This window comes from Molothrus ater, chromosome 2 (assembly GCF_012460135.2).
Source record: "Molothrus ater isolate BHLD 08-10-18 breed brown headed cowbird chromosome 2, BPBGC_Mater_1.1, whole genome shotgun sequence".
In the NCBI taxonomy this organism is placed as follows: domain Eukaryota; kingdom Metazoa; phylum Chordata; class Aves; order Passeriformes; family Icteridae; genus Molothrus; species Molothrus ater.
The window spans coordinates 13,972,071-13,999,954 of record NC_050479.2 but is presented as its reverse complement, the minus strand read 5'-3'; the positions used below and the strand labels follow the sequence as shown (position 1 = coordinate 13,999,954).

At 39.2% G+C, this 27,884-nt stretch overlaps 1 protein-coding gene and 1 long non-coding RNA gene across 4 annotated transcripts; one reads left to right on the top strand and one right to left on the bottom strand.

Moving 5' to 3' along the window:
• Positions 1-10: 10 nt before the first annotated feature.
• KLHL15 (kelch like family member 15) lies at positions 11-26,110 on the bottom strand. 3 transcript variants are annotated; one of them, XM_036393614.2, is made up of 3 exons: positions 25,675-26,110; positions 15,306-16,017; positions 11-6,828 (listed from the first exon to the last, which is right to left on the bottom strand). In XM_036393614.2, the coding sequence occupies exons 2-3, from the start codon at positions 16,008-16,010 to the stop codon at positions 5,719-5,721; spliced, it is 1,815 nt and encodes a 604-aa protein (XP_036249507.1). In that variant the 5' UTR covers positions 16,011-16,017; positions 25,675-26,110; the 3' UTR covers positions 11-5,718. The 3 variants fall into 3 exon arrangements, with proteins under 3 accessions (XP_036249507.1, XP_036249514.1, XP_036249499.1); XM_036393621.2 differs by lacking the exon at positions 25,675-26,110 and adding an exon at positions 24,239-24,342; XM_036393606.1 differs by lacking the exon at positions 25,675-26,110 and adding an exon at positions 23,926-24,186.
• On the top strand, positions 24,064-26,785 carry LOC118693243 (uncharacterized). Its single transcript, XR_004981242.2, has 2 exons — positions 24,064-24,800; positions 25,404-26,785. It is a non-coding gene; the product is annotated as an uncharacterized LOC118693243 (long non-coding RNA).
• Positions 26,786-27,884: the final 1,099 nt, after the last annotated feature.

The following is a 27,884-nucleotide window of genomic DNA, read 5'->3' as shown; positions in this document are numbered from 1 at the left end:
CACAAGAGTGTTTAAAGATTAAAAATATTTTATTTACACTTTTCTTTATACACATTTTATACATTTTTTTTTCAGTTTGAAACCCAAACAGAGCACATATGCAAGTCTGAGCATACTGTATCCATAGCAAGGGAAAATTACTTTCTGCCAAGAAAAAAAAAAAAAAAGGACAAGAAAAAATGCTTTAAAACAGTTAAAAAGAGGCAATTCTTAAATTATTTAGATAAGTTTATAGCAGTCCTAGGGTAATCATTAGACAGGTAATCCAAATGTATATATGAGGACATATACATATAATTTTGATTTTCTATAGGAAAAGTATTTCCAATAGCTAGACACAAACACAGTACAATTTGAAAATAACTTTTCCTGTTAACTTATCAAATACATTCTTTTCAATACAAACAATCTGATATTGTACACTGGAATTGTGGGATATTATAGTGGAATTGCAATCTCCAGCATATAATAATTTATTTTAGAAAGATCTACAAAAATAACAATATGTAGGGAAAAATATTTAACATAAAAACATAATTCACTCTTCCCTTCACCTGCTCCAACACTGACATAAAAGTTAGGTGGGTCCCTCTGAGGTAATAAAAGCCCCCCCTAAATATAGCTAACTTTACAGTCCTACAGAGCACTTCATTTCCTAGACTTACAGTAAGATTTTTCTACCAGAGCCATAAATAAACACTATCTGCAAATAGAAATTATTTCCCCCTAGCTACCAACATAATATTAATCCAATAAGTATTTAAAATTGATTTTTGAAAGCTATTTTTAAAAGATTACATAAATTGAACTTAGAGAAGTGTAAAAAAATTAGTAGAGGGACACACAGGAAAGCTGTGCTCAAAACAAATTAGTTTTTCCGCCACATGCCACACACAACTGTTTTATGAAGTTTACCCACACAAAATGGAAATTTTCAAGTTACTCACCAACTTTCAAAAATAGAATATAGATGCAAAAGTAGTCATTAGCATTTATTTTAAGCAGCTTTTAGTTGTTTAACAAACATGAAAATCTCAGAATGTTAGCTACAGGACACCAGCAAGCTCTGTTTAAACAGATGATGTGTTTTCCAGTTATGTTCTTTCCTACTCTCCTTCGGTAAACCCTGCCACGTGTGACAGATGCTTATTCAAGTAACTTCACCACCTATATATATATATATATATTTATTAGCAGGAGGGCTGTTTTCTTTGATGGCCCCGACCCTATAAACTCTTAAGCACAGGCTGAGTAACACATGTGCTTACATGTTTTCCTTTAACTATCTTAGAGTTTTCTGTTTCTTTGTATTGGACTATTCACATATGTGAAGTCCACATGTGAAGTGTTAGAAGAATCTGAGGCCCAATTCACTATTATTTTTTTTAAGAAAAAGTATATTAAAAAGGCAAAATATCTCTACAAATGCAACTACTTCTAAATAGACTTTGACAAATGCAGGCTGGCACAAACTACAAGTTTATTTTAAAGAACTGTTAGTGTCTCCCCACAATGCTTACCCTCCCTTTGCTAAAGAATGGACATCATGAGTTAAGCAATGGGGTTTTTTACATCAGTTTCAATTTGCACCTGCTGAATTTTATCTTTGTTTCCTGAGTGTCAAGTGAAGCTTCATCCCTGACACAAGTAGGTACCATATTCTCAGCATGAGGAAATGCAGCACTTGGGATTCTAAAGCTAGAGGGCCTCAAGAATCAATAGCTGCAAAGCTCAGGAACCAGGGAAGTGCTGCAGTCAAACCCTCAGAGCTCGTTCTAACAGGACTGCTATCACACTGCAGAAGTAGGGCATCCACATTTTTCAGAAGTAACATAAAAGCAGGTTGCCAGGTAGATCATATGCTGCCACTTGCTAGCAGTGCTTTCTGAAACAGCAGGACCTCTGCAAAACCAAGGTCTTCTTCCAGCTGAATTCATGGGGAAAAAAATACCTAAAGTTTCTTTTTGCCAGCTGATGCCTCCCCACAATGAAACTACCAACGCTTTGTGGTAGAAAGCAAGCTATTTTTTTCTTTATGCAGTACTTATTAAAAAAAAAATCTGTCCCCTAAAACCAGACCTAGGAGCATGTGAAATGGGAACTGGCAGTATCCAGTCCCTTTTCAGGAACACTGTGCTTTTTGTCCATTGTCTTGTTTGAAAAGAAAATTTCTTCCTGAAGTTGGTTGCTAAATTAAGAAATTAAGCTGATATATTTTTTCTATAGATGTGAAAAAAACCCCCTAGATTGTAACTCATTATGTCCACTTTTCTAAAAAAAGGCAAGTACATTTGCTTTTCAAAGCAAGTCATATGTTGCATTTTAAATATGTGGGTGACATTAGATTTGCTGGTATTCCATTATGGGATGGGAATAGGAGTACCTCCCCTAATCTAATAACCAAAGATCATAACTTAGCTATTCCTTGACAAATGAGAGGCATTAAAATGTTCTTTAAAACCCATCTTAATCTGACCATAATGCTCCAAATTTGATAGTAACAGACAATTCTTATTAACCATCTTAGGTTTGTTCCTATTAAGGTACTAAATCATCTGGAGTGAAATACTAAGAGCAAACATAAAAAAAAAAATCAATTAAAAATATCCCTCCAAGTAACCAAAGTAACTGCAAAGTAACTGTTTCAAAAGTTCCATTACAGTATAAAGGAGAAGTGAAGGTAATTTTTATATTTCAGGTCTGAAACAATGAAAGCACAGCAGATATGTAAACTGACAAAACATTCTCACATATCCCCACCATTCTAATCCCAAGCAAATTCCAAGCATCCCTAATGCTGGACAGCCAACCTCTCAATGGAGACACAGCTTCAGGGAAGCTGAAACCAACAGTTCAATTATAATTTCACTGAACTACAACTACAATCCTGAACAAGATCTTTCAGAACTGGGCATCTGAAGATAAACATGAGCTTAAAAGCAGAGCACCAAAACCCATCTGGTTCTTCATTTTTCAAGTGTCAGCACTCACCAATGACTTTAGTGGCAGCTGCTGAGTGCAGAGCTTCAGCGGGTGCTTAAATGCAGTCTCAAAAATGTAACTTGAGACACCCCTATCCTTACCACTACTTTTAATAAAGTCTTGGCCATGTCTCTTAGATATCTGACTCCTGAACACCAGATATCCAGAGCCAGGGCTGCTCCCCACACTGGCACTGGCCCCACATAAAGTGAAGTGCTCTACTCTATGTAACGGGCCCTTGACAGCTGCCTCACATAGGATCAGCTTGCTGCCCCATTAAGAAATGAGCTGGTGACAAAAAAAATAATAACAAAAGCACCAAAACAAACGAACAAAAAAACCCCAACCCCAACAAACAAACAAAAATCCCTCAACCTATGTTTTTTTTCGTCTTGTGCTCCAATATTCCATGAACTATGTACAGTCAGCACACAGCCAGCACCTACCAGAGTCAGTTTATCTCTCCCCATGTAAGGTGATGTACACACGTCTCACAGTGAAACTGAGGTTTTAGTGTAAGCCACATTTTTTAAGTTAGGCTATCAAGAAAGTAAATTAGATTTCTAATTCAGTAAACTGAATTCTTATTAAAAAAGACAAATTTAGCTGCAAACTAGTCTGCATCAGAAGGCTGAATATCAATATTTGGTCCAGTCCCTTCTGGTGTAAATAACTTATCACTACAGCTATGATGGCAAACATTCCCTCCTCCTTTTAAAACATATGAATATACTCGATTAATAAATAATTTCTAACAATAAACAAACCCTAAAAAATCTGCTGACTTGCCATATAGCTCCAAATACTCACATTTCAACCCAAAACATAATTCCTACAAAGATACAGGAACACAATATGAGAAGTTTTACACATTGTTTTAACTTCTATTATTTGAAATTTCATTTACACAAGCAGATGTTATTTTTATATAGAAAATTTAGGGTGATTTTGGTCCCTTTGTAAGTGCATTCTTTTGAACTCCCTGAGTACTGTACATTCCTTTTCTACAGTGAATTCTGACTGGAAGATGCTGAATAAAGTGGTTTTGCATTGCTGCATATAAAGTAAAGTCTATTGCTTAAAATGAAACACAGCAGCATAAGATTTTACAAAATATGCAGCTCATGTTTCAGCATCTGAACTACATGTGAGCCTTCAGCTTCACCAGTTCTCTCCTGTGGTTCTAGAAGTGGCTAATTTACATCCACAAAGACAGTCCAAATGCAGTTACTGTTATTATTTATGTCTTGGCAGATAATTCTTATCAATTTACTGTCATTTATACCTGCAAGTTAGCACAATGGAATAGTCAAAGCCCTCTTGGACCAGCCATCTCTATTCAGGCACTCCAAGGTCAGTAGCCATAGTTGTGTAGGTTTTTATAAAAGAAGCAGAAATTATACTAACAAACCAATCACCTAACTCCACATTTTCCAAACACAGTAGTTCTTACCAGTTATTAATTAAATAATAATAATAATAATATTATACCACTTCAATATGAGTACTCATATTGAAGTGTCAGTATAATAAAGTATTGACAATAAACTGTAGCATATCCAGTATCCAGTTCCAAAAATAACTGTGGGTTACAGCAGTGCTGAGCATTTGCTTATTGACGTTTTCAATTTCAACAAAAAAAGATAACTGGGCAGCACATTGAAACCACAAAGAAACTCAGGTAAAATGAGTTTACTTTATAAAAAATAATTTATAAAATAACAAATAACCAACAGTTCATTATGTAGCAACAATATAAAGACTTTAAGGTTACTGGATCAATCAGTATATACTAAAGATACTTTGATACCAAATGAGGCTTCCAGTTTCACTTAAGAACTTTGAACTATTTAGCTCATGAAAGAATACCCTAAATTCAACAGATATGGCTGAATCTGTGCACTAGTTAAAATATAATATTGTAACTGCACATAGAAAGATGCATTTATATACACTTTTTACAGTGTATGCACATGTGTGTATACATTTTTTTACTCACCAATAAACACAACACAGACAATAGAAGGCAGCATAGAAATAGTGTTTTGAATATAAAAATGCTTTGTTTTCAATTTAGTAGAAAATGTGTAATTTGCATTTTGGCAGACTTACTGGTACAGCCATACAAAACCAGGAAAAGGGTCATGCAAAAGGGTTAAAATTATTTTCCAAAGTAAATAAGGGGAAACAAAAACACCTAGTAGATTTGGGAGTACTTTGCAGTTAATAGGAAAAGCATCTAAAAGACAACATAAAATACAGAAATGGTTGGCTTGTTACTTTATACCTGGCTGTACCCAAGTACAGGTGATGAGCTGTATTTTGATGCTCAATAAAAAATGAAAGTAACATCTTTCTTGTCTTCCTTTCACAAATATTTTTGTCAAACTGAACTTATTTCAAAAGCATAGTGGTATAATGGCCATTAAAAAAACCAGAACACATCGTGGACATAAAATGTTACCAAAAAAAAGGAGACTCAAAAATATATTTTTTTCTCATACTTACAATTACATTTATTAAAAAAAAACAACAAAGTTTTCACAAGGTCAGACCAACTATCACCTTTTCTAATAAACTTGGTAAGTACACTGCCTGTACATCCTGTTTCTCTTGAGCATTTGGCCATTGTTCTTATACAGAAGGAAATGTCTCTGCAGGAATTCAATTGGTTTGTAATTTTTTTCAACAAATTAGTATAGCTCTTTTGTATTTGACTGGGTTGTTCATTCTGTTTTAGCTGCAACGTCTAACATGCTCCAAAACATACTCAGGGAAGTGCAGGCTGCAGACCTGTAAGCCATCCAGCTTGCACGGCATCCTTGGATATTCATCTTCTTTCCATTTGTTTTCCTCTGGATCAAAAGTGAGAATTGAATCACTGTAATGACCATTGTAACAAAGGCCTCCAAGAACCATTATCTGCTTGTCCAGAACAGCTACACCATGACCACTCCTACCTATTGGCATAGAAGCCAGTATAGTCCATTGATCGGTATCGGGGTCATAAACCTCTGTGGATGGACATCCCTGAGATTCAAAGGAAGCTCTCAGGATCACACAGACACCACCAAAGACATAAAGCTTACCATTATAAGAAATCATTTTGTGAAAGCATCTCGCATAATTCATTTTGCATTTGTTCTCCCAACAGTTAGTGACCACTTGAGTTCTCCGTGTTCGCTGCTCTACCGTCCCTTCTTTACTGGGATCAAACACACACACTTGCTTAGAAGTTGAAGATGATGTAATTCCACCAGTGATATACAACTTGTTACCAAGCACAGTCCCTTCATGTCCGTACTTATTGACTGGATAGGGATCCACAAATTCCCATTTATCTTCAGTAATGTCATAGCGTTCAGTGGAGTAAAACGTTTCATCCCTGGTTCTGCCAGCCACTGCATAAACGTACCTGCCAATCACTCCGACAGCGAACTCAGAGCGTGGCACAGACATGTCTGCCATTCGTAACCAAGTGTTCTGCCTTGGGTCATACCTAAACACTTTGGATGAAGCATGGAACTCGCCATCTGGCCCCAGCTCTTCCCCACCTAACAAGAACACGAAGTTATTGACAATGGCGAGGCAGTCTGGTCGTAAAGGTACTTGAGGACCCTCTAGTTCCCACCAGACCCTCGGTTTGTGCAAGAGAAGAATTTTACTGTTTACCATACTGTGTCCTATCATTCCTCTAAATACTGCAGTCTGGGGTTTGGCAGAACGAATTTTGTTCGATTTCATTTCCATCAAAGGCTGTTGGTGAACGCTATGAAAGTAATTCATGGCTTGGTCAACCTCATGTCGCAGCTGCCGGGAGTATCGGTAAAACTCTGATGTTTTTACCTATGAATACATTTAAAAGATATTAAAATTCTGACCAAGAGAAACAATCCAGAAAACCTAAATCACTATGTGTCATTAGAAGATTATTTTACTTTGTTTCATTCAGGCAATCTTGGGAGCAATTGCATTTATGCATGAAGGTTTAAACTGATGTATTGTTATCCAAAATCCAGAAGGCAATTTAGTGATTAAGAGCAGTGACTAACATTTTCCCCAGAATAATCACATGCAGAATTTATGCTGGAATTAGGCACAACTGAAATCCCCAAGTCTAAGAATCATTATTCCTTCTCCTGAAAACAGCTTCTGTTAATCTTCTGCTTAATTCGATAAAGTACCCAAATTAAAAATTCCAACATTTCCTGGGTTTCAACGACACTCTACACACCCATTCTGTGGTTACCAAGGTCTACTCTAGTCTGGTTTTTTTCTGAATTCTCATAAATTAAGCCTGAGCTCTCAATGCTAGGCTCTGCTCACAGGGCTATTTAATTGCCATGGGGTGGGAAGGGAAGGTACCCAACCACCTTCCTTCAGAAGATGTGCTTGCACCAACATGGTTTATGGCTTCCCCTCTGTGAGTCTCCACGTTAACACATGCCTTTAACACAAGAAGGAAACATCTCCACCTATAATCCTTCGGTTGCGCATTTCTTTGGCAAATTGCAGAGGTAGGTTTGAACTCCCATTTCCCAGGTGAGGTTACAACCTAAAAGCCATCCCTGCTCAGTTTTATTGGAATTGCAGGCACAGGGAAAAATAAGAATTCCTTCTGGGACCCTTCCTACTATCTAAGCCAATTCAAGTGCCTGAGGCTGGTCCTGAGACCATTCCAAAACACATTCCAGTCTTCAACATTTTAATTAATCTAGCTCAAGGCAGTCCTCAGCTCACTGTGGGAATCTCTTCAGAGGCCTCACTCTGCTTGTACAGTCTGGTGTAACACAGCATTCTGAATCACACTTCTAAAGCAAATCAAAACCTGCTAGATGTTGCCAAATCCAAAAACCCTCAACCAGATTTGATCTGAAATCCCAGTTTCTTCCACATAAAATTGGATTGCTTTCAAACAGTCTAAAAGCCTTTAGTATTCACCAGCTCCAAATAAGAAGCAATGCTCTGAAAAAAAAAATCAGAGGCCACTCTGAAATTTCAAGTGATCACAAGGTAACACCAGGAGCTACTATTTTTAAGTATCTTTTACCCCACCTCCTCCTATCCTCTGTCCCAAAGAACAAATACCTCAGGGGTGGTGGTATCAATTTTGACATATATGGAAAGCAATTTGGAAATGATTGTTCTTTATATCTTGTGAATAAAGTAGCTGCTTGTTCCACAAACACATACCATTAAAATTTTGTTAGCCATCTGGTAATCATATCTTCCTTGCGTATTAATTAAGACATTCTGCTGTCAAAGAGTGATTGTTTAAAAAAATCTTTTGAACTGCTATTATTGAACACAATTTGCACAAGTTTTGGGACAGTTTGAAACACAAGATTTCAAAAAGAAAACCAAATATTAACCTACTATTGTAAAGCAATATGTTGCTCAAGAGTTACAGTGACTTGGATGTTTTCATTTATACTTTTTCTTTCCTCCCCTTTAATTTTGACAAGTTCAACTTATCTTTGTTTGAAAAAAAGGAGGATGGTCATATGCAGATCATATATATTATTCTTGAAGCATTGTCCAGCCTCTTTCTAGTTTTTACTAGAATTTCTGTTTTCTTTCTTGTTTTTACTAGAAGTGATTTTGGAGCAAAAAGGTCTACTCAGGTATGGTACTCACAGAAAACCCACAGCAAGCTCAACTCTTCTGGGAATAACAGCTCTATTTTCTTGTTGCAAATGAAAAATATATCATACAAAGACAGATTTGCTCATATGATATTTGTTAGAATAAACCATATACCTCGCCTGACTGAAAAGACTGAACATAAATTACAGAAAATATGCTGGCAGGGAGAACCACAGCACAGAAAAATGGTGACATATAAAGGTTAAAAAAAATTAAAAGGAAGTTAAAATAACAAAGAATTGTGGCTGGGCTACTTTATCCTTAAAAGAAACTTTCAAATTCTAAACCAGCAGGACCACTTCAGGTATTCCCAAACTGGAGCTATCCTCTTTGGTGTTAAATAAAAATATAAATTCTCTTTTTTCCACCTATATGCAGTTCAGGTTTTCTTGGACAACTATGGAAGACAACAGGATCAACATGCTTACAATGTGAAGCATTTCAGTAAAGCATGGCAGAGATGAAATTTTTTTTTCTTTCTCCCTCAGCATTTACAACTCTGTTATTAGATCTGGAAACTGGAATGCCAGCCAGAAACTGGAATTAAAATAAGCCTACAACCTCATCACTGTACTCCTCCACATAGCCTAAATCTCACCCCATGAGAGCATGCCAAAGGAAACAAGGAGTGCCTCTAATTCAGAGAGGGACCCTCGAGACCAGGGAATCTATCTATTAGTTTACTACTGCTTATCTTGACAAAGGCACTCATGTCAAAGCAAAGCCTCAAGCTCTTACCTTAAATGAAAAAGACATGATGGAGCAAATGCAACTCCCAGTTATTAACACCCCTCTGTGACTGCAGTTCACGGGGAAGCTTCGACAAGCACAAGTTGGAAGAGCTGAACATGAAAATACACAAGCACTAGCAATTCTTACAATATGCAGAAAAAAAATCCCACAAAACAAGAGTGATCAACTGGTAAGAAAAGGTAACTGGAGCATTCCTAGACTTGGCTGTCAAGGAAAAATATCCCTGGTTTTAGGCATCCACCTTCCAGCAGCATAACCTCTGCCATTCAGGAGCAGTACCTCTCCTTAGGCTCAAATCATGAATGTTAGGATATGCCTATAGGAAAGCAGAGACTGCTCACACTTGCTCAATGCAAATGAAAACAAAGCAAATGTAGGTCATTTGACCCAATTTCAGTCACACATTATGAAATGTTCTAGAAATATTTGAAAGCCCTGTTCAGCCCCTAGTAAGAAAAACCCTCTGCCTACACTTTCAAGTAATTTTACAGTAATTTTCATTACTTGTGTATATAATCAAAAAAGAGAAGCATTAAAATTTAGGTGGTTTGGTATTGAAAACAACTGTAAGTTGTGAATGTCAGCAGATGAATGTCCATGGCCTTTTGCAGGAACTTCTATCTGGCACCCAAAACATGCAGAAGGAAAGCCCTCAGCTTTCAAAAGCAGGCTCTGCCACTACCTGTAAGTAGCAACAAGGAGCTGATCAGCAAATATCAAAGTGCTTATCAACAGACCAATTTTCCTGTAAAGTTCCAATGGAGAAGCTCTGGAAGGAATGTGTCCACAATAAACAACACTCAAACAGAACACACAGATTTCAGCAGAACAGATGGAAATGTACAGCAATTGTCAGGAACCCTAAAGTAAAACAAATGTGCATTCCTAAAGAGTACATCATCAACTCTGAATTTTTAAAAAAATACAAATGCTTCAAAGCATTTTCAAAGTTTTTCTTTAAACTGTTCTGTTATCTTGCTGAAGGGTCTCAGAGGCATTTAAAGTTGGACTTGCTTATCAACCCCAGTCATACCTGCTAAAAAAGGAATTTAATCCAAGTCTAAAGCTTTGCTTATGTGATTTTCTTTACATTCTTTACAATTATTTCTTTAATTTTCTGGAGAAAACCCTCTTAAAGAGGTTATGCTGGGACAAAACCTATGTAAGAGTTTCCACAAGATCTCCAGAGATGGAGAATAGGAACTATCTCAGTGTATGAACTACCAGTGGTTCACAGTCAGTCTTTCTGCTACACAGACTGAGAACAGCATAAACAAAATCAAATGTGTTATTCCATAATAAAAGATGTAAAAATAATTAAAAACATCCATCCCTTTACTTGCCCCCTGGGGCATCCCTCCAATGCATTTGAGCTTTAATGCATTTCCTCTCTTTATTTTAAACCAGTGAAACACTCTATAAAAAGTGCTGGCTTTCCAAGTTAATGCAGTGATTAATCATTGCCTATTTTTCTGCTGTACTGAATGCATGCTTTTCTAGTTGTAGCAGCTCTGGAAGTCTCAGAATCTTCCATTTATATTATATGAAAAAGTAAAACAAAAAATTAAGCTATTACTTTCTAATTTGAAAAGTTATCTCCACAAAAGATCAGCTGTGTCCCACATTATGTTCATCAGCTTTCCCCCTCCCCAAAACCAATTATGCTAATTAATAAGCTGCAGGAAGAGCAATGAAATGCAAGGTACGTGTTCTGTAACACATCTGATTTCAGTATACAGACTTAAAAAAAAAATTCCTCATACAACCAGTTACAGCTACTGCTCTATTTGTATTCTTGTTACTTAGGTATATAAGAAAAAGCTTTAAAAATCAGAAAAAAAAGACTTCTTTTGAACTGCCCAAACTAAACAGCTATTATTTGTGCACCTGGTAACTAAATTTTAGTATGTTATTTTATGGGGTGGCTATTAACTTGCTTCCTTCTGTAGAACTGGTAAAAAAACTGCAAACAAAAACAAAAGCACAGAAAAATCTCAATGGCTCATAATGTCACTTTATCATCTCTAGTCATGTAAACAGAGAATTGTTTTAAAGATTCCAACTTATTGAGCTTATGTTTTCTAAGCCTGCCAATTCTGAATGTGTTGTGCAGCTCAAACTCAGCTACCAGGAGTACAGAAGCAATGCTCCACCTTTCCAATGAACAATGATGGCATCTGGATCACATTTCTAATAACCAAATTCTTACTCAAAACAAAACCATAACTTATTTTACTAGAGATTAACCTGAACCAAAACTAAAGATCTATCAACTCCACTAACAAGGATCCTTATTATTTTCACATCTATTTATCTCTGGCCATATTCTAACCACAATTATAAGCTGGTATGAGAACTGCTCAGTACGAGTGAAGGGCTTTGAAGGGCTATTCTGCAAGAATAGAAATAACTTAAGTGTTTTCAGCCTAACCATAGAAAGGCACAGCCTCTGTGCAGCAAGGACAATGCCCTCAAATTGATTACTGAGCTGTTCCTTTTTAGAAGCTGGAAAGAGAAATTGTCAAAATCAAGCTGGAGTCTAACTCAATCTTACCTCTCAAATGAGAGTGGAATCAAAAATCTATATGCCACAATTAAGAAGCTCTGCATGTAATAAATACTGATAGCAAATCTATTCACATCAACAGTAATCTTAACACCCAAAAATACTGAACACAGCACCTATTTACAATAAGAGGGGCCCCTAACTTCATCCACACTTCTTATTCTACGCTTCAGCAAACAAAGTTGTGTAAGTAGATACACATGTATTACTAGAAATGCAGGTAAACGAGAAAAAAAAATCAACATGCTTATGAAAGGTAAAATCACAGTAACATAAAATTACAATGACATCTTCTCAAAAATTGCTATTTTCTAGGAACAGGACAGCAGATATTCAAAGATAATGTGCTATTTATCCTACCTCTACAACAGAAGCTGATGAACCTAGTGATTAGTAAATTTTTGATTTAAGCTAGCAATAAATAAGCATGAGCTAGTCATAATAAACCTTACAGACTGGACATAAAAAAATCTCTGGGTTTTAAGGACAGAGATTTTGAAACAACATTTCAATCTGAGTAGTACACTGAGTAGTAGAAACTAAATGGAGCTTAAACAGTGTATTTCAGGGAAATCATGACATGGTTGCCTCCAGTAACACGGAGATTAACTCAGTGATCCAGGTGAAAGGCACTCCAACTCCTATCTCCAAACTTCCTCAAGACTTACAGAGCCATGGAAATGTTTAGTAAAAAAGGAAAGCACATGGATATATCACACGGATAGTGAAACTTGTGCTTTTCCCCAAATACTTTGCCTTTACTTTCTAACTATTCCTTAAATCCTTACTTGATTTATATTCCCATTTTTTCCCATACATCTGCATGTACCTTAAGGGCTGAGGAACAAAAGGAGTACCTACTCATGGTTCAGAAGCCATTCTTCCAGGACATTCTGTAGTAAGCAAACATGCTGTACCTCCACTTGTGCACTTGAAATGCACTTCAGCCTCCAGGTATTAATCTAGACTCACTGATTTAATTTTTAAATTGTACATCTCTCCAAAAAAGTGATGTAAGGAACAGAATGGCTTAAGAGGACAAAAGTATCCTTACCACGACTTGCAAAGTTAAGTTATATAAGCTATTTATATCCTACAGTGACAGGCATCTGAGAAATAGGTATTAGAAAGATTACACAAAAGTACATAACAAGTCAGCCAGTGTACAGCAAATGCAGAGTTTGGTGAAATGGAAGAGTCAACCTCAGACTGTATTTGGTACATTCATGCATTTACTATGTCCTGGCTTCAGGAAAAGGGGGGATTCTGTTTGTGGATCTCCAAAAAAGGGAGTTTTACCACTATTTCCCCATTCTACACAGAGAAGAAAGAGGCTCTCCCTGAGTTACTGCCAGAACAGTGAACAGACATGCTCTTTTATTAAAAAAATAAAGTGTTCTATATTCTGATGTTGGCTCCAACTGCAGTTGTCCTTTGTCACTTGTCCTGCTGGATAACTTAATACTCTCCAGCCAGGGTAGAACACAAATGCATTCCTAGCTGCAGTAACAAATGACATAATTAGCTCTGCTTCCCTCTGCTGAGCTGTCTCCCTCCATAATCTGCACTGGCTTTTCTCTGCTCCCACATACAATTAACAGAGAGGGTATTAGCAGATAAAGCTTTTACATGTAGTATATAACCTGGCATGCTCAAAACAACTGCTCTCCTGAAGTTGTACCTATTGGGCCATTTGGAAGCTGTCAAGATAAAACATGAGGAGCAGGATGCAGGATTTATACCAATGATCCCCAAACCAACTCCAGAAGTTATACCCAAATATAATGCTGAACATACACTTGCACTTACAGAAATTTAACTGAAGACAGCCTGATGCTTGAGCTTGCATCCCCAAAACTCATACTGCTGAAGCAGACTCACATAAATCCTGCCTTATCAGATTAACCTCAAAAAATATGTTGTGAATTCTGTAGATTTTATTACTGAAGGGCTTAAATGATGTAATAATATGGTAGAAGTGCTATTTAAAACAAGACACTACACAGTATCCTGCAGAGTTCAGCTCCTACTAGTTAAAAATGTTTTAACCCAATATAAACATTACATTAGTGTTCTAAAATATGTTTAGGTAATTATTTTCTGTCTATAATCCAATATAGCATCATAAATATATTTTATGTATTATTACTTCCTATACTCAGTTCACACACACAGAAAAAAATCCAAAATATAAAAATTCACTAGTCTGAAGTAATTAATAGCTCTTATAATCTGAAATACAAATAAGAATTACTGCTTAGATGATCCAGTGGCCCTTAAAACCATTAAACCTGCTTAGATGATCCAGTGGCTCTTAAAACCAATACAACCGTGTCTGTAGATTCACTAGATACTAAAGTAAAAACATATGGAAGATTAATTTGTAAGAAGCACAACAAAAACATGGGTTCTGAATTCCTATTATTTGCTGAGAGGTGAAAAATACAGAAGTTGAAGTTGTATCTTAAAATACAAAATTCACATTGTTAAAACAGCACAGATCAAGTAATTCCTAACTTGAACATTGTTACTGGCCTGTAAGAGAACTGCTTACAAAGTATTGTAATCCTGTACTGTTAATTAATATTCAGAGATTCTGAAGAACTAGAAAACAAATTTTGTCTGTTCTTCAACAGAAGAGTAGAAAAGGCAAGTTCTCGTTTAACTCTTACTACATACAATGGAAGTTAACTATAAATCACCTGTTACAAAGAGTCTCTGATATTTAAAGTAAATCATTACATTTGACACCATCAATAATTTTTGATTGTATTATGTCTTGTGTACAACCAAGTGTATGTGTAACTTTGCAGGATCAGGGCTTACTTCTAACTGCTGTGTAATAGCACAAGCACTGAAGATACAACAACAACAACACTCTGCAGGTTTAAGAGCAGATGTTACTTTTCATTTGTAAATAACTCTCCCCTGTACTTAAGCCACATAAGATCTGCAGTCACTGTTTTTTATTATATTGGTAACAATCATCACAACATACACCCTACATATTATGTGCAGGTCTAGAGCCTCTGGAAAGCAAGAAACAACTTGTGGAAAACAGTTAAGAATGTTTGAAAATCAAATTAGATACAAGTGACCTTATTTCAAAAGGTCTTTTCCATATTAAGTCACATATAAACATGTACTGCAAACATACCTGTTCTCCAGCCACTGTAGTATTATTGTCTAATAACCAAAGACAACACTTCTAGATGTTTGCCTTCTCTGCTTTTCTTTATTAGAAAAATAAATGCTATCATTTTATTCCTTTGCATAGCTTCTGGAATCTTACCTATTTAATGGCATGCTGCCCTAGCTAAATGATGAATCCTGCCTACTGCTTTTCAAATGCACCAACCTTCTCAAAAACACTGGATGGTGTCATCAAACAAAACCTGATGTTCTGAATGATGGTGTCCGTATGTCTCCAGCGTCTTCTATCATGGCGTAGCCAGGCCTGAACAGCTTCATACAGCTCTATCTCTGGAAACCTGCTCAGATGATCATTATCCAAGTAAGACATGAGCTTCTCAAAGCTCAGATATGAAAGAAAGTCAGGTCTGGACATGAGTGGCACAAAATTCTCTAGCAGAAAGGAATCCAATTTTTCCCTGACTCCTTCGATGTTTACACCAAAATCATCCAGAAGTCTCATAATTTCTGCACAGTTTTCTAAGCAGATTTTAGCTAAGAGGAAAGAGCAGCAAAACTTTACCACCTCTATAAGCTGGACATACATGGCAGCCTGAAGGATTTCATGAACAGTGTTCATACTCAGTTCAATAGTTCCATAGTACATGAATTGGAGGACATGACTGAAGCCTGTAGCTGTCAGACCTTTCAAATGGATTTTGTCCTGATCTCGTTCTCGCATGTCTGCTGTGAACATAATCCTGAAGTAATCACTCTGGGTGGCAAGCAGTGCTTTATGGGCCTGAAATTGGTGGTCTTCAATGACAAGTGTGACATCAAGAAGCAATCCCTCCTCATACAGTGCTCTGAATCCTGCAGAGACACTGGTGTCATGGATGGAGGAGCTAAACCCTTCCACGTCCCCTGCCATGAATCACCTGGGGGGAAGAAAGAAAATAAATAAAAATAAAAATAAATCATAATTTCTAATAACATATTACAAGCTCTTCCTGACCAGATAAATCCTAACTGAGATTGCTTTGATTAGGACTTAAAAGTCTTCACCATTCTTTCTGTTCTGTCTACAGCTGAAAAACCAACTTAGGAAATAACTTAAAACACAAACTTTAAATATTTCTCCCCAAACCAAATATTCTCATTTTAAAGACAGGGTAATGAACAAAAATAACTATGCAGTACTGCCAAAATGATTCCTTACTCCAAGTTAATTCATGGTCATATAATGAACTAAAAAGGTTGTCATGGTTTTTTTCCTCTCCCCCTTTCAGTCTTTCTAAAGAATTTATCTCAGGGGAGCAATAAAACACCCACTCTTGGATATCAAAGGTCTCAAAAAAAGGAAGCCAAATTTCCTTAACTTCAGAAACAAGCTTCAGTAGATCTCTACATGGTATGATCTTAAAAAAAACCCAACATTTATTATGCTTTAAGACCTATGTCAATTTACTCAAGTTATTTGTAGGGAAATGAACATTTTCACAGATACTATTTGAAATTGTGTATTTCACTTCTCCTGTAAAAACAGTCCCATCATGTTACCCCCCATTTCTTACTATAGTGATTAATATTAAGTTATGAGATCTATGAAGTGCAAAATACTAAGGCAACAAGAAGCACTGACAAGAATAGGTCACAAAAAATAATATTCTCTATAGTGGGCTTAGTGAAGCTTGATTGCTCATTAAGCATTTGCAGATATAACATTACTATATGCAAGCTAAAATTAAACTGCAAATAAATGAAAAAAAAAATGTAAGAGGCGCAGGATCCTACCCTGTTGAAGTCAATTCAATAATCAAAATAAAAACGTATTCAAACTCCAGAAACTTCTCAAAATGTTGCTCAACTTCTTTGGGTTTAGGTAGGGTGAAGTTGCCCAATGCAGCTTGAACCAATTCACAATTCACCAAAGGACCACAGCTGCATTCTCCTTCTCTGTCACATTCCAGGACCTGAGCTCCTGCTGCCTACTTTGAGCCATTTCTGGGGTTCACTGGGCCACTCCAGAAAGTCAATTCAACTCATAAACATGACTAAAAATTTAACTAAGAGCAGGGAGGGACAGATGGGAAAATGACACGACACAAACATGACCACCCCACTCCCCAGCACACACAAACCCTCAAAACTAGAAATCTTTCTGCTTCCCAATGAGCTGACTGCTGACTTGACACTGTGGGGTTTGGCACAAGAACCAACCTGATGCAGAGGGCAGGACACATACTTGTGCAGGAAGAGAGAGAAAGAGCAACAACTTCCCTACTTGGCATTCATTTACTATTAGAATTGGTTCAGCTACTTTCGTTCCACTTCATCCCACCTTAAATTACACTTCAACTTTCCCTCAGATATTTGTTGCATTTAACTCTGAATTTTCTATAACAAATGAAGCTAATAATGTTTTGGTACTAGTAAAAATCTAAATAATACCAACACATTAGAAAAACCTGCAGATTCTCAAGGTCATAAAACTTCACACAAGTCTATGGACCCAGAAGTGACTCCAGGCTGGCCTGTGTTTCACAGCCTCAGAGAGCAGTTTCCATTTACCCCCACTTCCTCAAGCACCACATTCTGGCTGCTGCCATTGTAACAGGAATGCTTGTTATTAGACTCATCAATGGTTAATCATCTCTCCTTCACTCCTCAGCACACATCCAGGAAAACCAAACTGGAGATACCCTTTGTCTGTGCGAAACTAAACTGGTGAATGGGCGTTTGTAGCCACACCTTGTGGAATTAGCAGCACTCCCACACTGCTGAAGCCTGATGATGGGTTCTGTGCACGATAAAGCCAATGCTGGGAGTGTTCTTTACAATTAAGACCTTCTCACAGAACTCAAATTCCTGGAAGTAAGAGCAGGAGCAAAGAACAAAGATGACAATCCAATCACTTTCTCACCAGTATCCAAGATAGCACTTTCCCTTCAATGTCATTGAAGACAAAGAGAAACATGCAAACTGCTCTGCAATCTCATATTGAGTCTCTTATTCCTCAACATCAAATGCCTACCAGAAAGAAAAATTACCATCAGATATTTTTCTTTGTTGTTGCCAACTCTTACACAAAAGCAGATGAGGAAAGAACCACTTCTCTAATTTTTATCACCTAAAAAAAAGCACCTAACTGAGGAGGAAGCATAAAGCCTGACTTTACAGGATTTTGCTTTCTAACTGGATTTCTGATATCAAATAAAAAGGTAAGAACCAATATCAGCTTACTTCCCTCTTTCATCAGAGCACTTGTAACTCCTCACCTCCCATGCCCAGTTCTCTGATGTTTAATAATAGCTGAGCTCATCCTTCCTGTTCAGAGATTTAATGATCACTTGCCTTTAAATGGGCCACTCATTTTCATAAAACATACAGTGACTTAAACCAACTCTCACTCCTGTCTGAAATCAGCCAAGAGCCTCAGTGGTTACAAGAACTCTCAGACAGTAAACTGTGGAAGTTACAGAGCTTCAGGAGACCAACTAAGACTTGGCTCAGCATCTGTTCCATGATCAGGGTTTAAAATGGGAAAGGACAGTTGGAATTTGCAAATGTGAGAACGAGAACAGAATGACACAACAATGTATCAGGGGAGAAAAAGTAAAAAATGAAGCAACATTCCCCAAGTGACAGAAGCAATTGTATATTCATCTGGAAATAATGGGATCCCCCATCACACAGGTAATCCCTCTGAAGGGATTTCTTCAAAAGAGTATGTGCATATCTGTGTACCTGAACAGCACTGAAAATCCACAGCAGCAAGCTCCAAACACACAGGAGGATTTTTGCCCTCACTTTGACAAAGGTAATTACATTATGGGTACTCCTCAAAAAAAAGGAGACAAATTAACTTGTACACGGGATGGCCCTAAAAGAAAGGCCTCTTTCACCACCCTCAAGAAGCAAAATGGAAAAGTTGGAAGTGAAGTTAAGCAGAGAAACATGGTAGATGCACCACCAGTGCTGCTTTTAAGGAGCAAAACAAGTAAATAATACTCAACAGAATCAAACCAAAACTCCAAATCCAAAACAAACAACCCCCAAACAAACAAACAAAACACAAACAAAAAATCCCAACCAAACCAGCACCAGAGTCCTGGGCAACTGGCTCTAGGTGGCCCCGCAGGTGGCACAGATGACCTCCAGAGGTCCCTCTGGACCTCAACTAGTCTGAGAATCCGTGATCCTGTTGCTTTACACAGACACTGCAACGATGTGGGGATTTTTCTGCCACCTTCTTTTTAATTCTGATTAAATAAACATAAGAAAATATACGCACACAAAAAAAATCATGTATATGTTATTGTCCTTTGAATTTTAAATCTAACAAGGCAGCAATCACTGAAATATAGAGAAATAAAATCCACCTGTATTCAGGGAACACCCTTTAGGGTTGCAATTTTTACATCTCCCTACAACTGGCTATTCCATAAAAAATATTTAAAACACTGAATCAGCCACAAATCTCCATAACAGTAACAAAGGGGTCAACACTTGGAAACTATTATTTCTGAATGTTTTAAAAATGTGGGTGTTTAAATCACTTAATCCTTCTTTTCACATTCCTGCTGATATTACTTTTAGTAAATCTACAGTTTTCAACATTAACATATTTTTCCTCCTAAACATCATTGAGCATTTAATGGATTACTTAGGAAGACACAAAAGCAGTAAGACTTCTCCTTACACCATCTAAAGAAGCTTCAGAATTCTAGGAGTGAAAAGCAAAAGGACTACTTGTCTCCCTGCATTAAATAAAATGAGTAAATATCCTTTTCTTGGCATAAAGCCATACACATTATCAGCAGATAAATTCTTCTTTAAATCAAAAAAATGCATTGCCAGTGCAAATACACAAACAGGTTAAAATAGTACAAAAACTGGGAAAGTAGATAATTAAATGCATATTATGCTTAATTGGTAAAAATCTTCATTTCTAAAGCTAACATCCTCCATCAAAAGCAAACAGCAATGTGGTAGTTCAAACATTTAAAAAAGCAATACAAAATACTCTCAAACCAAGTAATTTTTCTAAAGCATAGCTATGCCATTCCTCCCACACACACACTTGCAATCTTTGATGTAATTCTAAGCACTATTCAAATGCTGCAGTTATTTCCCAGAGGACAATACATAACAATTTTTTTTTTCATATTTTCAATAAAAATGGAAAATTCAGTTAGATTTTCCTCATGCATGCAAATCACAGCTGCACACTTAATCCAATGGAAGACATGGAGCCTGCAGTGGTCTATAGGAAAACTGGAACAAAAAAATTCCAATGTATAAACAATGAAGGGGATGTGGGGGGCAATGTACATTGACATTTGTTATTGTTCTGCACATATTAGAGCTGATCAGGATAATGCAGCACAGGAAGTAAGACTCAGCTGAAAAGCCAAAAGACAAATACATTTAACCTTATTAGCTGTTGCTTACATTTTTTCCTCTTTAAGCACATAATGCATTAGATTCTACAGTGCTCTAACTGCAAAACCACTTACTTGGAACACCGATTCCTCATCTTTATTCTGCAGCTGTAATAAAAGTCTGACAACCCTCCTCTAGACTGCTTTTTCTTGCTAAACAAGGAGAACCTTCTTTCCTCAGGGTGTCTGAGGCTCTTAGTCACAAGCAGAAGAAACAGAGTCTAAATGCACTGGCTATTGAGAAGCCAGCTATACAATATCTGCTTTTCACTCATGCCCTCCTGGATTTAAAACCTCTCCAAAAGCAGTACTACCTGAAAAAGGGCCCTTTGAATATGCATCTTTATGTTATATGTAAGCTTATATGCATTTTCTAGAGACAGAAATTTATTGTCCTTTACCAAGTCTAGCACACTAGCTCAAAGGAAAATTTCAGCTTTCCTTTACTGTTGTTCCTTAGTAACTCATTTGGGATGCTGAGACAGAACGATCAAGATTTGTTTTGTTTACTAATTATGCAGTACTTGTTCATTTTACCTATCCCATAGATATTCTAAGAAATCATCTTTGTGGACGAGCTGAACCACAAATTTTCATATACTAAAACACTATTATCTATGAGTTCAACCATAAGGATATTTCACCAGACACACAGAACCACACTTTGGTTACACAAAGTACTAAAATAGAACTTAAAATGCAATAATCTCTTCCATCTACCAAATGCAAGCATTTAAATGTAAATTTTAAAGCCATTATGCGTGCTTTATTTGGTGGAGTGCACAGCAAAGGCTGCCTAGAGCAGAATTCTATGACCCTGGTTTTGTTAACACGCTTTTCTGCAGGAAGAGGACATTTCTCCATAGTCAAATGTTATAGACACATTAGAAATACAACACAACAAGTATTTGAACACACTAGCAAACATTCACAACTGCAGACATGGCTGAAGGCTGGGCCTTTGAATGCAGTGTACTGTACTGAGTAGGAATGCAATTATAATGTACAGGGTATAAGTAATTTATCCCCCAAATTAAACCTTTGTTTACATGGTTCAAAACTAAAACCATTACATTTTGTCCACCATTTTTCATCATAATCCCTCATTAACAGCAACAGAAGGAGTGATGTCATGTGGGATAGATCAATAACCAGTGGCTATCAAAGTTTTCCATTGCTACAACAATTGCAAATGTAGGGAACAAAGCAATACATCCAGTTTCCATGTGTTTTATCTGAAATCTTTTGTCATTAGTACACTAAATTTGGGAAACAATTCATCTTCAACACATTGGTATGTTCATGTTTAACACTTCATCCAATCCATCTTGAGAATTCCAAAAGCACTGGATTACTTGAGAATGGAGAAGTTAGGAGCTTACCAATCACTGCCAGGCAGAGGAACCAGACTGCCAGAACTGCAAGCTGCCCACCCCCCATTTCTCAGGGACACAGAGCTGACCAGCACAGCTGCCCTGACAATCTGCCTGTGCTGCTATCTGGGAGCAATCTGAATCAGCACACAGCAACAGTGGCACTTGGTGTCACTGGGGTCATCACGGCTGTGTCACAAGCATCAGAACCAGTTACAACCAAAGCTACTGAAACTCAGCCTGGATTGTGCCTCAGCTCAGCATGGTTATTGTTCACTCTGTGCGTGCCAGAACCTGTAACTGCACTTCACAGACACTAAGATAGCTTGAACCATCTGTGTAAAAGGTCACTGCATCCCAACACCTGCACAGAAAAACCTGCTCCCAAACACAGAGCAAGCTCAGCTCAAGGCTCTTTGCAATTGCATTTACTGGTACCAGAACAAGTGCCCTGTATAAAATAGTTGATACATCCACCAAAATGAGAATTATCTTTAACTGGAAATACTTGCATTACTAATACCTAAAAGGTAAATGATTAGTAGTGTTGAAAAGTATAGATCTGCCATTGCTCTCAAAGTGGACAGGAGTGCTCTATCCTGAATGATATCAGTCCTTCTTTTACATATATATGTGTCTTATAGAAAGATTAATCTTTTCAAATGTAAGAAAAAGGTATGAATAAAGCCTGATTCTCTCACTGTGAAGATTTTTATGAAGAAAATTGTAGTGTATTTTATACAGAAAAGTAGCAAGTATCTGTTAGCAACCAAAAAAATCCTATCTTTTCTGACTTATAATTTTTTAGTATAAGATGGACAACAGCAACAAGTAATATTCAAACTACATTACTAAAAAATATTTAAAATTTAAATTAGGATTGCTAAACTACCCCCTCCATTTGTCTTTTTATCTGTATCTTATTGCTAACTTAGTAAGTACTCTGAGCATCTTCTGAGAAATGACATTAATTGTGCCCTTTGTTCAAGACACACAAGATTTTAACCTCACTGCCAAATGTCAAACTCACTTGTCAGAAACACAGAAATCTCAAACATATTTCATTTCTACACATATCCCCCAAACTGGCAGCTAGATGAATGAAAAAGGTCTGATGTCTCCAGTGGGAGCTCAATGGTTATCTGCTGTGCTCTGCTTGCTGAAAGGTAAATCAACACATGTGCACATCCAAACCAGCCACAGGGTATAATTATGGAAAGTGAAAGGAGATGAGTGTCACTGGGAAAGTTTATAGGACATGTGGTAGAAATTAAACATGTTTTCTAGGTGATGGAAGGGAAAATACAGGAAGTCTGTTGGTGCATGGTGGTATGCTCAGGGGGTCTGAATGTGAACTGGGGCAATGGTGGTGCAAGAGCTGGGTTATTCTACAGGTAAGTTTATATAACAAATCCACAGGAAGCCAGAGAAGTCAGTAGTTCTGTCCTTTTATCCAGTAATAGCTTCATGATTCTCCTATTCCTCTTCTAAAAGGGAAGAAAAAAACCCAAACCCCTAACAATAAAAAGGCAAGAACTTTAAATTTCTAAGTGACGTTCCAGCACTCACCAAACGGATCCAAGCTCTAGTACCAACCCTGGCTAGCTCTACTCGTACAGATCACGGATACTTTTTTCACGATCAGGTACGATCTGGGGGGGAGGGGGGGGGCAGGTAAAAATGGCCATTTTCGGGGCAGGAACTTGGCTGACCTACTTCAGCTGTCTGCCGGCCCCGCTCCGCTGGGAGCAGAGCTCGCAGGCCGAGCTCCCCGGCAAGCGGGGCTGCCAGGCCCGGGGTCCGCGACGAGCGGCCGCAGGAACCCGAGGGGCCCGGCGGGGCTGCGGCCGCCCCGGAGCCGCCAGGCATTCGCCGTGCCCGCCCGATCCCCGCTGCAGCCCGCCCGCGGGCACTCGGCCCGCCGTCCCCAGCCCGGGGAGGAGGGTCCCTGAGGGCCAGGAGGGCTCCCGGGCCGCCCTCGATGGGGCGGGCGACGGCGGCGGGAGGGCCCGGGGGATCCTTCACCCACCTCTCGGCAGCGGCGGCGCTGAGGACGCGGCTCCTCCCGCTGGAGCGGCGGAGAGGGGCCCTGGCTCCGTGTACCATACAGCCGGGGGCGGCGGAGGGAGGCGCCGGGGGGCTGCGGAGAGGGGCAATGGCTGAGGCGAAGCCGGGAGGAGGAGGAGAAGGAGGCGGAGGAAGAAGGGGGGATCCTGGGCTCCCTCCTCCCCGCCGTCCGCGCTCGGGGGGGAGGCGGGAGCCGCCCCCGCCGCGCCGCCCGGGCACCGGCGCTCCCGGCCCGGCCTCGCCCCGGGGTCCCCGCCGCCCTCACGCTTGTTTACCTTCCGCGCTGCCCCGCGCGGCCGCGGGCGCCATGTTCCCCCGGCAGCACCGCGCCGGCCGTCACTTCCGCCGCACCTGAGCCGCGCGGGCGGGCTCGGGCCGAGGAGCGGCACCGGCACCGCGGCAGCGGCACCGGGCCGGACCCGCCCCGCGCGGGCTCAGCCAGAGGCCGGAGCCCCGGCACGCCCCGAGGAGCACGGCTGGAGACGGCGACAGCGAGAAGCATCATCTGCGTTCGGCCCGCGAGGACGCGCATCCACGCCGGTCCGCGTTGCGCTGCTCTCTCCCACCCGCTGCCTCCGGGCTGTGGCCAGTTCCTCCGAGGCTACGGCAGCTGCCCGTGAAGCGCTGCATCCCTCCCCGGGCTGCAGCAATCCCCGCTCGGCGCCGGCTGAGCTCCTCTCCGGACACCGGCCAGCCCAGATGCTTGCGGGCTGATCCCAGCTCCGCTCTCCGCAGTGCCAGCCCGCGTGGGAACCGGGGCACCCGAGCCGCAGGGTCAGGACCGGCAGCCCTTGAGCAGCGAACAAACTGCACACAGGGAGCACTGCTCTGAATGGGGTGAGCAGGGCTCTGCCTTAGCACAAACATCACCCCTTCGCTTTCGCTATTTTGCCTTTGCCTAGCAAACTCAGATTTTATTGTGAGAGATGAATTAACCTACGTGAACCTTTGGTTTGCCACTACCACCCCCAAACCATTTGCTACCCTTCCATGCCACTCACTGCTTTAATAGTAGGCCACAGGCTGCCATCCTCTCCCTGTTTATTGCTATTCCCATCTCTTTCACAGCCTATTTTCAGTCTCTCATTACCACCCCCTTCCCATTCTTGATTTATAAACCAAGTGTACCTTCTCTATACCTGCCACCCCCAAGCTGAATGTCTTCCTCACCTTTCAGGGCTTCACACAATGAACCAGCTATTCCAAGTGGTGCCTCTCAAAGACTTCCCAATGCTATTCCCACTCTGCTCACCTGCCCACCTACTGCTCCCTCTGCTACAATCAGCTTCCCATTCTCTCCTTCATCCCAATGGCCAGACCTCTGCAACTCCTTACTATTCCATCTCCTTCACTCATGCAGTAAATCTGCCCCATCTCCCCAGTCACTGTTTTAAAACCTGTTACTTGTGCACTTATGGTGAAAAAAACTGGCCTTTACAGAGTGACCCTGCCAAGACAGAAGGTGTTCCTGCCACCTGTGTCTCAAAGGAGAGACATTCCCTCCCTTTTCCATAAGGGACATCTCCTGCTGCAGCAAGCATGTGCCCACCCATATCAAATACTTCAACAAAGAAAAATTAGTAGAAACCAAGTCTATCAGATACAGAAATGATACAACCAAAACTTCATGCACCCTTCTGCACCCCTCAGGCTTTTGACCTTCATAGGTCAGCAAGGGTGGAAAAAGCTAAGCAAGACTTTCATGTTTTACCTGACTGTCATTTTGCTGTCTGCAATTTTGTGTCAAGCTGAGGTGTGAGATGATCTTCAGGTCTCTCCCACACACTGTCACAGAAGAGGACCTCAAACCTAGCCACAAAACAAAACCACAACAGCTTTGACATTTAAAACAGCACAGCATTTCAAAGCACAAAAAACCCCTCCCATCCCCTTCTCATTGAACAATTTGCTTCTATCAAAAAATCAAAATATGTTAATAATGTCTCAGTTCTAGTCTCCTAAATAAAATTAAATAATTACATTTAGGCCTCTGACAATGTCCACTGGTATCAAGATTACCTTACTGAATATTAATTTAAATTGGGATTTGGGTTGACCCCTCTGATTTAGGCATCTCTACAAAGTCAGTGGCTAAACAGTTACCACTGGCTTAAATGAGACTTTTGCAATTAATAAAATTCTGGATACAGTTTTTTTTAGCTGTATTAATACACCAGTTACTATTTAATTCTAATATTTTTAAACTTTATTTAATTCATACATATTCATGTCCAATATGCATATATTGATATATGACATAATGTCAATTCCTAGAAATGTTCTTACCTATTTTAGTTGGGGTTGTTCAGCCTGGACAAGAGAAGGCTCTGAGGAAACCTTATAGAAGCTTCCAGTGCTTAAAGAGGGCCCAAAATAAGGCTGGAAAATGGACTTTTCACAAGGGCATGTAGTAACAGAACAAGGGAGAATGGCTTTAAACTGAAAGAGGGCAGGTTGAGATTAGGTGCTAGGAAGAAATTCTTTACTGTGAGGGTGGTGAAGCACTGGCACAGGTTTCTCAGAGAAGCTGTGGATGCCCCTTCCCTGCAAGTGTTCAAGGCCAGGCTGGATGGGGCTCTGAGCAACCTGGGATGGTGAAAGGTGTTTCTGCCCATGGCAGGAAGATTTTAACTCAATATCTTTGATGTCCCTTAGAACCTAAATCATTCTGTGATCCTACAATAATTAGATATTTGCAGACTTTAGACTTTTCTGGGTTTTCTTTATACTACAAACATTTCGAAATAAGTGAATCAAAATAGCAAGAGTACTTCAGTATATGTAAAACGTACAATCTCATTATTAAAATAGAAGCAACAGTTTGTGTATTTTTTTTATATTTCTGACAGGGTGTTTGGCAAGGATTAAGTCCTTTTTAAAGGCTGTTTCAAATGTGACAAAAACTATTTCCATAATTTTACACACACTGCACTGTATTTATTGCATAATTTAAACAGCTAAGTAACTACAGAGTCCAGTATTTTCAGTTCATTTTCATAAAAGAGGGATTATACATGTGTGAACATTGAGGCAACTACAACCAAGTATTGCATCATGTTCCCACTACACCTCGTGTATCTCAGTTGTTTTTCCCAGAAGTGAGGTATTAAATACAAAATTGAAAACACCATGTGGCCTGATAAAAGATTAAATATGAAAATTTATTTTCCAGACCAATATATGACATGGTTGAGTTGCAAGACAAAATACATTTTGTCACTGGCAACACCATCATAGATACTGGAAGGTTTCTTACAATGTGTTTCTGTTAATTTCTTCAGGTCAATAACAGTGGCAATGCGTTTGCTCTAGGTATATCCAGCAGAACTCACTCCTATCTCTTGGCTCAGGAAAGCATGGAAATAGTAGCATTGGTGAAAGTGGGAGGTCACAACCATGGTTAAACCAGGCACACCAGTTTCACAGGATTTCCATCCTCACATTTCAGTCACGTGGTTGTCTGCCCCAAACCTGCTTTTTTTGACCTGCAAAGCCAGGCTAAGTCTGAGAACAAACGCGTTTTTAAACAGACAAAGCCACTGCTGTTGGCACAACACACAGGAATTTGAGATAACTCGTTACCTGCATTGAAACCTGCTTCCCTGACCGCGGAGGAAATACTATCAGCAACATTTCTATGCCTGTAAGAGGCTCCCATGAAGAGGTCTGCTTGATTTCCCACAGGGAAGGGTTGGGAATTTGACCTTTACTCTCTGGTGAACCTCTAACCTGGCTCTCATCATTGGATTAGGGATTTTATTCAATTTATAAAGCATTTATGTCATAACCAACTCTGGAAACAGCAAGTGCTTGGTGGGATTTTTTCCTGTTTCATTACAAAACATTCAGGTTGTTCGTTTGTTCGGGCAGCTCTCACATCCACATGCTTTCCCTAACAATAAGCACCCAGTCTCTAAAGAC